The sequence below is a fragment of the Pongo abelii genome, chromosome 5, assembly GCF_028885655.2.
Source record: "Pongo abelii isolate AG06213 chromosome 5, NHGRI_mPonAbe1-v2.0_pri, whole genome shotgun sequence".
Taxonomy (NCBI): domain Eukaryota; kingdom Metazoa; phylum Chordata; class Mammalia; order Primates; family Hominidae; genus Pongo; species Pongo abelii.
The window spans coordinates 62045293-62061760 of record NC_071990.2 but is presented as its reverse complement, the minus strand read 5'-3'; the positions used below and the strand labels follow the sequence as shown (position 1 = coordinate 62061760).

General features: G+C 32.6%; 1 protein-coding gene across 10 annotated transcripts in view; it reads left to right on the top strand.

Moving 5' to 3' along the window:
* KHDRBS2 (KH RNA binding domain containing, signal transduction associated 2) overlaps positions 1 to 16468 on the top strand; it is a 651287-nt gene that overhangs the window by 618440 nt on the left and 16379 nt on the right. For 4 of the 10 annotated variants that reach the window (XR_008526228.1, XR_008526226.2, XR_008526225.1 and 1 more), the window contains exons 9-11: positions 5349 to 5522; positions 6777 to 6905; positions 7459 to 7519. Coding sequence is in view for 3 of the 10 variants with exons in the window: in XM_024248863.2 (XP_024104631.1) it covers positions 5349 to 5446 (98 nt within the window). In the remaining 7 variants the exon portion in view is untranslated. Of the gene's footprint in view, positions 1 to 5348; positions 6092 to 6776; positions 6906 to 7458; positions 8932 to 16468 lie in introns of those variants that run through there. The other 6 variants (XM_024248863.2, XM_054557664.1, XM_054557663.1 and 3 more) reach the window with 3 other exon arrangements.

Sequence of the window (16468 nt, the reverse complement as noted above, 5' to 3'; positions counted from 1 at the left end):
CTTTCAAATAGAATAATACTCCTTAGAAACATCAGAAACTTAGCTGAGATGAGCAAACTGAGTGGCTCAAAGCCAGGATGAATTTTAATCAACCATGTCGTAATGCCATTATATGATTTGCAAAGCAAAAACACTAGCGGTTTGTAATGGTAGAGACTAACGGGTTTCCTACTTTAGTTGTGATTTTTGCATATTGATTTACAGTGCACCAAAAATAGCATGAGCTTTCTTCTTTTTGCTGTGGGTTTAACAAGCTTCTTTTTAGATTCTTTTCCATATTTCAGATATACAAACAAATAGCTATCTAAGATAGCAAAATAAGAGTATCATGACTGCACTCAGTAAGCTCCATGATCTCCTTTATCCTTTCTGAATTGATCTCTAAAATTAACTTCCTCTTACGTGGCATTTTAAAACTACTTCCTGAAAGATAAACATTAAAAGTTTGCTTTCCAGATACTTAAATAATGTCAACTTTTCCAGAATTGACCCCTCGTTCCTATGCTTCATATTTTTCCCAACTACCTCAGTATCTCTGGAACTATCAGAGCATCCAGTTTTGCAACTTTAAAACTCATCCAGATTTTTCTTTCCCACTGTGAATGCTCCCCAAGGTACCTGGTCCCACTGCAGAAATAAGAACACATTGACAAATGCATAGCACTTAATAGGCCTCATTTCGCACAGTATTTGAGATACAGAAACTTTTGAAGTCACAGTAATATTTAATGCACAAGAGTTACCTAGGTAATTTACATTCTTCTATCAAAGTCAAATGTTCCTCAGTGACGCTGACTACCATGAAATAGAGATGCACTCTAGGCAGTCTGTAAAACCTGATTCGCTGGGTAAAATAGCAGCCTAAGTTAATAAAAAACAGATAGAACTTTTGAAAGAAATATTGACATATTCTGTATACATGCAACATGACAACCTAATTGCTAACAATGCCTTTCTGAAAAGTTCTATTTTACTTATTTTGCATAATTGGTTTGAAACCCCTTTTTTATTTAGTAGCACCATTTATTTATATGCAGCTTACAAATATTCTTATTTGTTCTTATTCAGTGTCTACCACTGGAGACGATTTCTCCTTTCATAAATCTTAGAGTCCAGTTTAGAAACAAGGTCAGATAATACAAAATAATTAACACGGGAAAGTCTTTAAAGAAAGTGAATTCTCTTAGATAAGTTAAACAGCACCAGTGTTCTTACTAAGTATATTTGCTCAGAAAATCTCTTCTTTGAGATGATTAAATGTTAGAGTTCAATGCAAGTTCAACTGAATGATGAAAGTTAGACCTCCCTTCTCTGTGCTTTCCCCAGCATTTTCTTAAAACATCAATTAAAATTGTGTTATAATCTATGAAATTTCAGGTTAGTTTTTTCCTGTGTCTTTTACAGGCCCCTTAAACTGTCCTTATATGCAGGACATAGTATAATAACTGGCATATAGGTGATCTTCAATAAATAAAAAATGTATTTAGTGATGCTTTATTATTCATATAATAAATATAAATTTATCTAATATTTCTTATAATATATGATAATTTAAAGCCTGAATTGGAAGCCAAAAAAGGGTGGCAATTGGATCAAGTCACTTAACTTTTGTTTCTCATATCCTGATTTGCTATTTTCACATTCACAATTATGTAACCCATTCCATAATTTCAATTTGGCATATAGTTATTTGGTACCTTTTTTGAGGAGGAATTTGTTATTAGATTAATTCATAGCCTAGCCAGTGCTTCTCATGTGACAGTGATCCTGATATTGAGAGAATCTTACTTCTTTTATCATTTCCCTAAAGGATAAAGAAATTTCTAAATTTCACTGGATGCAATGAGTTTTTTAAATGACATCTTAGACCACACCATGGGACTAGAAAAAAACAGGACTCTAAAATTCATAGGAAGGCTTAAAATATTTAGAATCTACTTGTCTACTAAGAGACCCAAGAGGACAGATAAATTCTAAGTTCATTCATGGGTCTTTATAACTTCAAATTTCAGAGAAATTCCCATCATGAGGAACCCAGTCATGATTTGTCTCTCCCTATGTTTGGGTCTCTTCCATGCTCAAGGGTCCATGGGACTCAGGTTAGAATCCCTTCTATATGTGGTACTTGCAGTGAAGAAATCCAGAGGCCTAAATATCGCTGGTGAGCAATGAGGGGCTTGGCCAACCATATAAAGTTCAATGACACACTATATGGTGGCACTGGAAAAACGTTCATTGGTTCAGTACTCTCCAATCGCAATCCAAAGAACATGTTTTCACTAAGAAAAACTGGCGTGCATTATCATGTGGCAATTGTAAATGTGTAACTATACATAAACATTCTGATATTAGGAAAGATAAAGATGGACACAAATAAAAATAATACTTTTCCTGATCTCTCTTTGCTATTGTTACCAAGAACATGTAAACAATTTGGAAGCAAGGTCTGAATTAAGTGAAATAAGTCCTTAATTTCCTCTGCTAATGGTATGGAATCTTGGAAAATTAGAAACTTACTTTTGCTTGGATAGGAAATCACTTTGGCTGGCGATTTACTTTTCCAGGTACAAGTATCATGAACTAACAATAATTTCCATTTTTCTAGCCTTGAGCAAGGAGGAAAGAGCATAGTATTAATTCACATAGAAGCAGAGCATTATAAAAGAGCACATTTTTGTGCCGTGCAATATGATATTTTTGTACTTTTTAATAATGAGATCCCACTACGATTACTCCATTGAATTCAATAGTGAAATATTTTTGATACTTAGATAACTAACCCTTTTGAGTAAGAAGTCTGATTTTTAACTCTATAACAAATATATAAGATTTCTAATTAAAGAGTTTTTTAAACAAATGTTAAATTTCTTTAGCTCAACTGTTTCTGTTTTTTGAATTATCACTGAAACTTTCTGTATAGTTCCCTTGTTCATTCATCCATCCTTTCTTTCATGTAACTTTTCACTGCATTCAGCCCTAACTAGGCATTGAATTTCTCCCAGGCACTGGGGAAACAACAGTGAATAGAGACAGTCCCTATTCTAATGTTGGCTAACATTTAGGAAATGAAGAGTTTTAGCTCATCAATTAACTGCCCTAGAGATTTAGAAAAAGTCGACTGAAGCCAAGTTGATGAGTAGTTATTAAACACTTATGTCCTCTGTAGCAAGTGCCTAGGTTTATGTCAATTTAAAATTCTGAAAAAATCTGGGAGTGTATGTGACAAGTATTCTGTCACTCCGCTCATGACTGTTTAGCTGTTTTTCAGGAACATTCAGAATCTAAAAAAGGACCTGGGACTTCTATTTCCTGGGAAAACTTGAAGCCTCTATTATCTCAGCTCTTAAATCCTGTAGAGTGAAACCCAGGGATTTCTAACACTGGAATAATTGGAGCAAAAAGTAGTACATTCTTTTTGTTAAAAACCATAATAAATTGGGATACATTTTACCATCAGAGGACAAAAACAATGATATAGCCTGGATTATCTCATAAACATGGTGTAAATATTCATTTTACATAAGGCTAAGAAGGTACTTTCAAGATTGCACACACTGAATGTGTTTTCCCTTTGAGTACACCAAAAACAGTTTTATTTAGTTCCAATCAAGCAAATACATGGAATTCTTTTCATTTTTATGTTGATAAAGTCAAATGGTTTGGGGATAAATTCCTGCCCTCAAAAGATTACATCAGAAAGACTAACATCTGCATTTCCCAACAAAAACAACATGGTCTAGAGCACGGATCTGTAAACCTTTTCTGTAAAAGCCCAGAGTATAAATATTTTAGGCTTTTCAAGCAGTATAATCTCTATAACAGTTACTCAACTTTTCCTTTGTATAGTGAAAGCAGCAATAGACAATATGTAAATAAATAGCATGCCTGTGTTCCAGTAAAACTACTTATAAAACAATCAGCTGGCAAAATTTGGTTCACAGGCCAGAGTATGCCAACCTCTGATCCTAGTAAATCTGTATTTTGAGCAATGGCAACATTTGTTATATTCATTTCTTTCTTACTCCTATTTTATATCCTATAAAATACTAAGTAGTGAAAGAGATATAATTTTTTTAATTTATTATCAGGTATCAGTTGTAATAATAATGCCCTGGTGAGAATATTCTCAAAAAACTAATATTTGTCCACTTAAGTGCCATTTTTCCCAACAATGATAAACTTTTGATCATTTTTTTACATAGTAGATTGTTTTCACTTGCTCTATATTATAATGAGTACAGTTGAAATTTTTTGTGCTTTCCTAGTAACCTTTCTCAACTAATTCTTATGATCAGATGAACTATCTAGGGGCAAATGCCCTACATTAGTTGCCCTCAATCTGCAATTATTTCCCAGTTAATATTTCCATTATTTTATATATGAGTTATCAATATCTATGCGTCTCTAGTAACCTTCTTTCCTTTGTCCACACCTCCTTTTACACCCAAGCATGAAATCTGCTCTTGATGAGGAACCAAATTCTGTTTGAGAGACCAAAATAACCTAGTTGCTGGACTCACATAAAATGTCACCATAAAGCCAACATTGAGTTCTTTTAAAGAAGAATTGCATTTCTTTTCTGGGGACACAGATTTTACAATAGCTATTTTCCACAGTACTCAAAAGCTTGGTTACTTGTTTCTTGCTTTTTTGGAATAATAGATTTCTACTACCCTCAATATTTTGGAACCTAGCCAAAATTAGCAGGTAAATGGAGTTTTCCTGGTGTACTAATACTTCTTTATTTACTGAGTTGTTTACTTGGAAAAACTGATATCTTTGTGTTTTGTTTTGTTTACTGATTTTGCTGCTTAAGGTTTTTTCTACTCTATATTCTGCTTGTCTCTCACTTTCTCTATACAATTTAGCACAATGGATCTCAACCCTGGACCATATAACTATCATCTGGGGAGTATTTGAAAAATACCAAACCGTAGGTCCCAGCCCATAGAGTTTTCTAATCAGTAGATTTGGGGGACAGAGAACAGATGTTAGTTATCTTTTATTTTGATTGTTTAATATTTCCAGGTAATTCTCAAGTTATTCAAGGGCTAAGGACTACTGGTTTCCTATATCTGATTTATTTATTTATTTATTTATTTTTAAGAATTCTGTGTAAAAAGATTTTATGGGCAGGGGTTTACACTGATACTCCTCTTTCTATTTTGTGGCATTTAAATCTAACACATAATAAATACACAGTACACATTTATATACACACTTTTTTGATGGTCTCACGATGTGTAGATCTTTTGTTTTCTTTTTCTCGGTCAACTATTGTGTCTTAAATGACTATTTTTGGTAACTGTGAAGTCATGTGTGTGTTACTGTCTTTCTCTTTTTCACAGCACCAGAAGAATGGGCCACAACCCGCTCTAGCTTGAAGGCACCACCACAGAGGTCAGCCAGAGGGGGATACAGGGAACACCCCTATGGTAGATATTGAAGGTCCTTCCCACCTGTGACCTCACCTCAAAGACAATTCATAGCCTGTGGTCTCCACATAAACAGCAACAAGACAAGTAATAGTCCTTTTTTTGTTTGTTTGTTTCTATTCTAGGGATAATTGCTCATGATTACTCCCATATATTTCTTGTATTTCCCTCTGTACTGTTGGCGTGACATTGACACTAGTATTATTTTACAAAACAGACTGAAAAAGACATTAGCAAGCATAGTCTATAAACCTTTCAGTAGGATGATATTCTCTTGGTTGTTTTTCATTGTTGTGTGTAATCTTTTTTTTTCTTTTTTTTTTTTTTTTTGAGGAAAAGCATGAATCTGTTAACAGATTTTGAGTCTCAACCAACTAGCAGAAACTTTGTTTAGGGTTGCTAAAAGACTGTAATATGATTTTTGAAATAGCTGATAATAAAGTTGTAGATAAGATGTTTTAACCTGTCTTTTAATATCTGTTAGTTAGACAAAGATGTTTGATATTAAGTTTGTAAATTTAATTTTAAATGCTGTTTTAATGGAGTTGAAAACAAGAAGCTACTGTATGTATGTAGCTAACTGAATTTGTTCAGTGTTTTAACCTGTATTTGTTAAAAAAGAAAAAAAAACACACATAAAGTTCCATGTGTAAGCTTCTCTAAATAGGAAACCACAATTTGTCAAATATGTTTGCCATAATTTGTCAATAAAGCTGAAAACTTTTGTAAAAACTAAATTTGGAATTACTTGTTTTCTAGCTTTAAATGCCTGCTATATTTCTTCTTCAAGAGATGCCTAAAATGTTTTCTATTTAAAAATTACAAAAATGAACCCAAGTCTGTTTTAAGATATTTGTGTAATACTTAAAAATGTATTAATAACTTATGGTTGTTAAATAATTTAAAAGTTAACAAACTAAACTGTTACATGAATCATGGTTAGTAAACACTAATGTATAACATGTTAATGGAAAAAAATGGATTTAGAATAATAAATGGATTTTAAACTATCCTCTAAGCTTTATCTTGCTAAACACAAATTCTGATTGACTTGTTTGCATTAGCATGTCTCTCGTGAGAAAGAGTAATGGAGTATAAAGAGGTAAGATTACCACTTACCACTGTCTAAATGCCTAGTTCTTCAACCTTTGAGTTTCCCCGCACATTAAATATCCCATCCAACATGTAAGCATTGCGTAGATTCACTTTATTGTTTTCACTCAAAGGAGTGTGTGGACTTCATTTGCGTAGTTTATAACAATTTGTTTTGACAAACAAATCATCAGTGTCACTGGCCAGTTGTTGCTATTCAACCTCAAAAACTTTATTTGTAATTTTCAGTGCTAAATATCACCGCCCTTGAAGGCAGTTTAGAGGGCTGATATTTCTTTTGAGACTATCAGACTTGATGGCTGATGATTATTAAGGAAATATGTCGCAGGACTCAAAGGATGACTAAACGTTAAACAGGTAACACTAATAGTAACTCTGTAATTTTGCCTATGCAACAGTAATGTTAAATATTCTCAGTTATTAAGTTCCTGATAGTTAAAAAAGTAAACCTACAAAAATATAACAAATAGGTCTATAGGCTATTAAAACAACTAATTAACATTAACTAGAGGCACCAAAATTATTTGACATTATATAACCCTCAAGGAAATAAACAGAACTAAAATTAACAATAATAGTAATGCAACTCTTGCTAACTTCAAATGTAAGCTAAATTTTGATGGAAAAAAAGAAAGTGAAAGACTTGATGGTAGGGATGAATGCCAAAACTGTTAATCTTTTAAATACAGTTTTTTTGTTTATGGTGGCTTTTTGTCGATGTGATTGGTTTACTTTTTTGCTGCTAACCAGCTTAGGCATATTGCTGTTTAGTTTTTGCAGCTGGAGTTGCATGCTAATTGTATTATGAAGTGTGTGTCTGTCATCAATTAAAATTGAAAATATTTGCCTTTTACAAAATGCTGTTGAGTTATATTTAATTTTCTTTTTCTATTCCTTCTCATTATTTCAGGTACCCACAAGCAAAGAACACATAATTGAATAACCGATGTGATTTGCTAAGAAGGATGGAGGTAAGCTTATTTTTTGTCTTCTTTGAAATAGATAATCTCATCAGCATGAACACATGATAAAAGGTGAAGCTATAGTGATGAGCTAAAACACCTAATGCCACTTGTTGAACTACTGAAAAGGCTTAGGTTGTTGTCAAGAAATTGAAGTATTTTTTATCCTCTTTGAAATAAAGTGGTATGATTTAGTATTTACCTGGCAAGCCTTTGTGAATTTAATCAGAAGCTTGTCAAGTGAATCGTGAATTAGTAGTTAATCTTCTGCCTTTTTCTTTGCTATGAACTACTATATTCTACCTCTCCTTAGTTTTACAAAGAAAGAGCATTAAAACTTGGTTATAGGAGAAGGAACGCACAATTATTGGCTAAAATAAAGGGAAGGGACAGGGTAGTACCTGACCAACTCCTTACCTATCCCTTGTCAATAAGAGTAAAATAAAATAACTAAACATTACTATTATTTTCCCCAGTTATCCCATTAGACTGATCAGTAAGCTTTTTGCTTCTCATCCAGCATTCTATTTTATTTAGCAGATAGTTACTGAGTAAAATCGCTATTTGAAATTGAGACTAGGTTTCTGTACATGAGAAGTTGAAAACTTTAGCCAATAAACAACTGAAAAGAGTGCAGGGACACTTATAAAATCCACAGGCTGAGCTGATGCTCAAAGAACTGAAATGACTTAGTGTGATGTTTAACGCAGGGTTTTAAACCCCAAGTTTTAATCTTCTGTGTCCAGTCCTGTTTTTACTACATAAGTATCCATAATATATGTTAACTTTAGTGATCGACTTGGTCTGATGTTTAAAGCAGGGTTTTAAACCCCAAGTTTTAATCTTCTGTGTCTAGTCCTGTTTTTACTACATAAATATCCATAATATATGTTAACTTTAATGATCAGCTGTAGGAGAGCTATGAGAGAGCCTGGAGATTCCTTATGATGGGGAAAAAGTGGGCAGTGACAGAGACTGAGGGAGATATGAGGTGGAGTGGAAGGAAAGGAGTAGCTCATTTGCTGTGAGGAAGGCAACACCTCCTGGTGAGGGGAATAGGCTGTCTCAGTTTGTGCAGCTGGAAAAATTCGATGTGTTTGAGAGGAAAGCAGAAGCTCAGTGGGCCCTGAGGGGCAGACTTATGAAAGTACACAGAGAAAAAGCAAAGACTGAAAACTCTACGGGTTCAAGTCAGGTCCCAGTTGTCACTAAGTGCTGTGTTGAATTGTTCAAATTTTATAAGGAAAAGGAAGAAGAAGCTATTACAGGTTTGAAGTAAAGAATGAATGCTGTTCCTAAGAAAACTACCCCCATAAGACAAGATAAACCTCACATTTAGTCAATTTATCATTACTAACTCCTCTTCACCTGAGATAGCTTTTCTAAAATTCAAACTCTTAAAACAATTATTTAATACTGTATTGCTTCAACTAAAGTTCTTTTCTCTGCAAGATTGAACATCAAAAATTACAGAGTTAAATTCTGAAATTTTATTTATCAGTAACATTTCATATATATTTGAGTATAAAAATTGTCACTATTTTTGTAAAGCAAGAGGAAAAAGACTCTCTCACCCAGACATCCTGCTCATTATTCTCTTTTATCCATTTCAAACAGTGGGCTTGATCTGATAAAGCAATGAAAGAACAACCAGCCATAGGTTGTTATTCTTTTGATGTATTAATCAATATGACTTTTTATTCACTGTAATTATTTGATTGTTGTTGTGGTCTTATAAACCTATGACTCTCACCATTCAGACTAGATTTTTACATGCATTAACTCAGGGCAGGGTTATCACAGCAGAAAAATTAGTGTTGAACAAGAAAAGAGAACATTATTTTTAAGTACAAAAACAATGATTTGCAAGAAAGGAAATTTTGATTTTCAGATAACTTCATTTTGAGTAACATAAGCCTGATTTACTTTGAACATAAAGTTTATGCATTAAACAGTAGATATAAAAGACTTCTACTACCTACCTACATATGTCTGCAAGATAAAGGTTGTCCAGGCTCAGAAGAGAGCTCAAGAGACAGCAATATCTAAAATATTAGTATGGCCTTTAATATGGGTTCTATACACTGTGTCACTTATCCAATAAAAACCTCAGATGGGTTTGGAACACAGAGAAGACCTCTGACTAAAGGGGAGTCTGGGAGGCAGCAAGCCTCACAGAGTTGTCCACACCACTGTGTGTCAGGCGCAATCCTGTAGAAGTATCTATAGGATGTTTCACCGCACTGGCAAGAGTGAAGCACGTATGGCAGAGAAAACTGCACACACAATTGCTTTCACAGGAAGGCAGGGAGGATGCAGTAGCTTCAACGTAGACCAGTGCTGTCCAGGATGCAGATGTTGTCAGTGGACACAATAACATAGAAAGGTGAAAAGATCAGCTGCTCCCTGCCACCAGTGCCTCCAGAACTTAAATCCAAGCCAGGAAAAAGAGAAGGGGAAAAATAAATCCCTGACAAAAGAACTTCTGATCAAGTTAATCTGAATTGGCTGGGATGATTTTTCTCCACTCAGCAGAATGGAGACTTAAGTTTGAAATCAAGTTAAGGTTTAGAAAAATATAATTATATATAGCAGAGACATTTATAGGCAAATCATAACTTGCCTCACTCTTAAAATAATCATAAATGAATATGCTAGGTTTCTCCAGCGACAGAGAATGATAATTTCTTTAAGTTAGTATCCTGTTAGTGGCAACTTTTATTTGAACAAAAACCATTCAACAAGTGGTCCTAACTGGCAAACATATGCACAGATGATGCCTTCTCTTGTCAGTATTAGAAAACAGTGCTGGTCCCATATGGGTTCATGGCATTATGTCTGCCCTCATGATCTTCAATGTGATGGCTCCCAAAGTTGTCAAACATCATGTCTGACATCCACCTCATGCAAGTGATACAAACTTGCATGGCATTTTAAGGTTTTTAGATAATAGTGCAGCCTAAGCATATTTTAAAGTTATCTGTATGCGTGGTCTATGTATATTTTCAGATAATGCTCTAACTCTTGGTTAGATGATCCCATAACAACTGGAAACCTCACTGAAAAATCAAATTAAATAGACAAATCAGATTAGCTAAAAACTAGACAATCAGACTAACTAAACAAAGTATTTTAGTAATAATAAAATTAAGAATAAATTATTGGTGCCTACTAATATCTGGGCCAAAAAAAGTATTACTGAACTCAAATATGATTACTTCAGAATCAATTTGATGCCATTTAGGAAACTGAATAGTGCCCTGAGGTCTTATAGTTCCCTGAGGTCACTAGGTAATATTTAGATAATAGTGTATATTTAGATAATTTTCACTTTTAGTATACAGTATTAATGGAACTGTGACCATTTAGCTTAATATCAGTTGAAGCACTAACAGTTTTTAAATAAAGTTGCCACAAAATGATATTTAGATAATATTTAGTGTAATATTTAGATAATTTTCACTTTTAGTATACAGTATTAATGGAACTGTGACCATTTAGCTTAATAACAGTTGAAGTACTAACAGTTTTTAAATAAAGTTGTCACAAAATGACAGATGAAAGGTTATCAAGAATTCTTTGAAAGGAAATTATTTTTAAAACTGTGTTATTAAAAGATTACTCTTGTTCTTTTAGGTCTTTACATGAAAATATATAGACTAGTATTTTAAAAGCTACAATGCCTTTTTAAAATGTAACTTTTTAAGGTTGACTAATGAGTAAAAATACATAGAAGAAATAAGACCTAGTATTTGATAAATCAGTAGGGTGACTATGGTTCATAATAATCTATCATACATTTCAGAATAGCTGGAAGAGATTAATTCAAACATTTCTTGCATAAATAGAGACAAATATTTAAGGTGGTGGACATCCCAATTAAACTTATTTGATCTTTACAAATTATACGAACGTATTAGATTATCACCTGTACCCCAAAAATATGTACTCTATTACATAACAATAAATAAAATTTTAAAATGTTACTCCTTATATCATTCTCTCTATATTTTCGTTCATGTAATACTGAAGTTTGTAGGGTGGTTTTGTCTTGTTTCTAAAGGGAAGAGAGAACAATGATCAGTAATCTGAGCAGGCTGAGTATCAAATATTAAGTTTCAGTATCAAAAGGCCTGTTGCTAAAAAAGTTTAACTTTTGCTGCAAAAAAATCATGTAGTAAATAAATGATTGAAAATATTGAGTTGTATAGTAGTTGTTAAAGTTGATTACATGATTTATGATTGATATAAGGGTATATAGCATTAATAACAATAATGATAGTGGAATCCTCTGGTTTTTGAGCATATATGCTGGGCAAGTTACTAGAATTTTCACATAAAAACTTACTTGAAGCATCTGTAATTCTTTGAACAAGAATGCAAATGAAGTATAATTAAACTCATTTTACAGAAGAGGAAGTAGTGTCACACTCCTAATATGTATAGCAAAGCCAAAATTTAAAACAAAGTTTGATAACCCACACATTTTCCAAAATACTATGGAGTTTCCTAACTCTGAATAAATTTGATCAAAAAGAGGAGACAGAATTCCAGGTAGCCTTGACATAATTTCTGTTCTGCAGCAATATGATGAATATTGATGTAAAAAATGATATGACAAAAATCTTAACTTGAAGTCAGTCATTTTACTTTGATCTTTCCCCATTTATCATTCTGATTTCATCATAGAAAAACATAGATGAAAGTATTCCACACTTGCCACAAAGCATGACTACAGTCATTGGTAGAACAAATGAATTCATTTATAATCTAAATTCCATTTTGACATTTAAGAAAACCACTCACATGATTAAATAAGCATGAAAGCAATTTCAAGCTTTTATTCGTCAATCAGAACTCTGCTTTAAAGAATAGGGGTCAATTTCAAACTAGAAATATACTTGTATAAGCCATGCAGTCATGTGTTAAGAACCCAAGTGAAGATACCATTCAGTGTTAAATATTTTTAAAAAGCATTTCCTGTTGTCGATATAATGTGTAACATTTGGCAAAATTCTAGTCAAATTCTAGTTTCCAGTTAAATATCTGAGGTAACAATAAGATAGCTGTTTTTGGTAACAGGCACCAGTTTTCCAAATCCATCATTAAAATTAGTTTCTTAGTCTCTTTATGTAGAATATATTAATTGTTATTCAAAAGAATATTTACAGTGTGCCTTGGAGAAAGTCACTCTACTTGATATGTTGTTTTCTCAGTCTCTTACACTTTATTATGAGAGGAACTGAGAAAACAGGAGAAATAGTTGTCTGATTCATATACTACCGGTTGCCCTAACAACAGCTGGCTTATCTTTCTTTATACCCAAACACAAAAAAATACAGTATGAACCAACTAAAAAATTGGCAACTAGTTACTGAACACTAGTCTTAAGTTCCTGTTCCACCATGCTTCATACTTCACCATGGGATATAGTGAAGGATCTATTTCCAGGAGAAAATTGGAGATGCTTGATATCACAGGTTTTCTATCATCTTGTTGCCTCTCAGGATGACTTACATCAGTAGAAAAATGTTCCCTGTCCTCTGTCTCATTGTCCTCTGTCTCACAATGGTACACCATATTTCGTATTCTCTAAATTCACAGTCTACTTTTTTAGACATGATGAAATTTTTCAACTACTCTAATGTCATCATGCTCCTATCTTCTCAGTGTCTTGTGTCATTTTCCCAATATCATATGGGGAAATGAGAAGACAAAGAGAAAGGCAATTGACAGCTATGTGGGAGAGTGCAATGTCCAATCTATTCAACAGAGCTCCTAAAATGAGAAATGTTTATTGAGTTAATTATGAAACCAATACGTGTCCATTGTAAACCAGAAATTATAAAAGGAAAGAGAAATATATTTAATGAAAATGGAAAAATAACAACTGTTAACATTAATATGTAATCTGTTCATAAAATTTTGATTTCTTATCTATAAAGTATAAGAAGATGAACTAGATGAGCAAACATCTCTGATTTGTCCGACTTCTGTAATTTTTTCAAAGTATAAACTTTAAAATTAGAAATGAACACTTATTTATGGAATTTACAAAGATCATTAAATAAAGTCTGTGACTGGAATGAAGGCAGTTTTAAATGTCCTTTTTTTTTTTTTTTTTTTTTTTGAGACAGAGTCTTGCTGTCTCCCAGGCTGGAGTTCAGTGGCACAATCTCGGCTCACTGCAAGCTCTGCCTCCCGGGTTCTCGCCATTCTTCTGCCTCAGCCTCCCTAGTAGCTGGGACTATAGGCGCCCGCCACCACACCCGGCTAATTTTTTGTATTTTTAGTGGAGACGGGGTTTCACCATGTTAGCCAGGATGGTCTCAATCTCCTGACCTCATGATCCGCCCACCTCGGCCTCCCAAAGTGCTGGGATTACAGGTGTGAGCCACCGTGCCCGGCCTTAAATGTCTTTAAACAGGGAAAATTATAATTATATGTTGCTTAAAGATATTCTTTAAATTGAAATTAATGTTGAATTTTTAAACTGTGTCTTTTAGCTTTCCTGTTAGGGTTTTATGAGTATAAATTAATTTATTGACCAGTAAATAATTATTTAGAATTTATTTAGATATGCTGCTTTATGCTTTCTTGTAAGGCAATAATTTGTAAAATAAGTAATATCACATTTCATCAGAGAAACTTCTCTGGAATCCTTTTATCACCTGATAACCTTTAATGAAGTACAAATTGGCATAACTTTTTAAAGATTTTTTTGTTTCTAGTGAGTAATTCAGGTACAAATAATGATTGTCTTAGGATTTGACAGAATTAAAGGGAAATGAGTATTTTTGGAGGGTTTCTTTTTTTTTTTTACATTGTCATCTATGATTACAAAGTAATCCATTCTCAAGGTAAACAAAAATGGTATGTAAGGTAAATATGTAATTTAAAAATAAGAAATGTATAATCCTACTCCTCAGAGATAGCTGTGAATAGATTGGTTTATAGTTCTTTTCTATTTCTTTGTCTTCCTTTCCTTCATTTCCTCGTCCATTCTTCAGCTGTTTGTTATTTATTTATTTGAAGTGGGATTCTGGTGTGTAAATATATGCAATTTCAATTTTCAGAAGTGAGCTGAATTTTGTTTCTTAGTGAAAAATAAGCTAATATCCATTTCCAATAGGTTGATTTGTGTATGCGGGGATGATTAAAGTTGTATCATGTATTATGGAACTAATCCATAGTACACACTCTAGAGTGTGAGCAAAATTTCTTTATCTTTTCAAGCTTAAATTTCTTATAGGTAAAATGGTGATAATAATAGTACATACTCATAGAATTATGAGCTATGTTAATTAAAATCATGCAGGTTTGTGTATATTCTCCCAAGTTTAGTAAATATCTTCTCCAAGTTAGTTATTTTTTCTTGGGCTAACATTTTTACTTTAAAATATCCATGGTATATATCAAACGTGTAAATAAAAATTTAGTCTATAAACACATTAATATGTTTAAATATATTTAACATTTAAACACCTTAAACATTTTTATAATGTTCTCTATAAAATATTTAGCTAATGTAGCCTTTAGAACAGTTGTTAAGAAATCATCATTATATTTATAAGCAAATATATATTGGATGTATTTATAATAGGTATTATAAGGTATGTTTATACATAAGAATCCTTACAATGATTTTGCATATATATTGTTTACAATGAAAGAGTCTGGGTAAAAATGAAAGTGAGACTAGCAGTTGTTTCAATAATAATAATAATCTGAAGAAAAAGACATTTTAAATAATTAAGTGCATACTACCTGTCAAGACTGTTGTGTTTTTGAGAATTATTTCATTTATTTTCTCAACAACCCTAAGTATAAAGTTGATATTGGCTCCAGATATTGAGTCCTGTACAGTAACCCTATTCATCATGTATATTATGCCTGTCTATATTTGCCTACTTACCATTGATTAAATGGAAGCTGTGTGTATCTAAGTATAGAATTTAGCCTTTGTGGAGGTTGAGATATCCTAAACAATATAATAACATAAAATCTCAGTGAAAAATGAAAATAAGTGGAAAATTGTCCCTCTAGAAAAATAGTCATGGTTACTTATTTGTTTACTAACAACATGCTGTATTGTATTGATTTGTCCCAGTCTGTGTGACTGCAAAAATAAAATGGAGTTTTCCATTTATCTCTTTTCCAATCTGATGATACCCACTACTAAAATATATTTTATACCTTATTATACTTAGTAATAGGATACCAAAGTGAAGGTGAATATAAAAACAAGGAAAAAGATTTGGAAAGAAAAAGAATGTAGCTTAAAAGCTGATATCCATTAGAAGTGCTGAGATTAAACAGATAGTAATGTGAAAAACAAAAGATATACCTCTCCTTACAGCCTTTAGGGAATGTAATGTCCTGAGATCTAATAATTCTCATAAATTGCCATCTTGTACTGTTTATCACATAAAGCAATAATGTCAGATATTTAAAATATGCATTCCCTTTACAGCGAAAAAAGAACATTCAACTACTGAATACATCTGGAGCTTCTTTTGTCTGTCTCAGAATAATTACTTTCTTAGACCATTACACTTTCCTATTACTTCCACCAGCAGATTTTTCTTTTATCATTTTGGAAAATGTCTGTGTCCAGTGTTAGGTAAAGAATAAAAATTTATACCAGCCTCTCACTTCTCTTTTAAATAAAATTTGTATTTTTAGAAAATTATAAATACTGCATATCATGCACCTTAAGATTTGTCCAGAGATATTAAAAAATAGGAGTACTAAATCTATGCATGCCAAAGGTATACCAAAGTCATTTTACCACCCTATTTTATAAATATATTGATGTTTGAGAGACAGTGTTTTTGAACCTATATTTTAAGAGTTCTGTATTTTGGTATATAATACTATATATTGTGGGGTAAAAATAGACCCTCTTGCAAGCCTTACCAATATAAAGTTTTCAATAAAAATGTATTCTTTATTTGT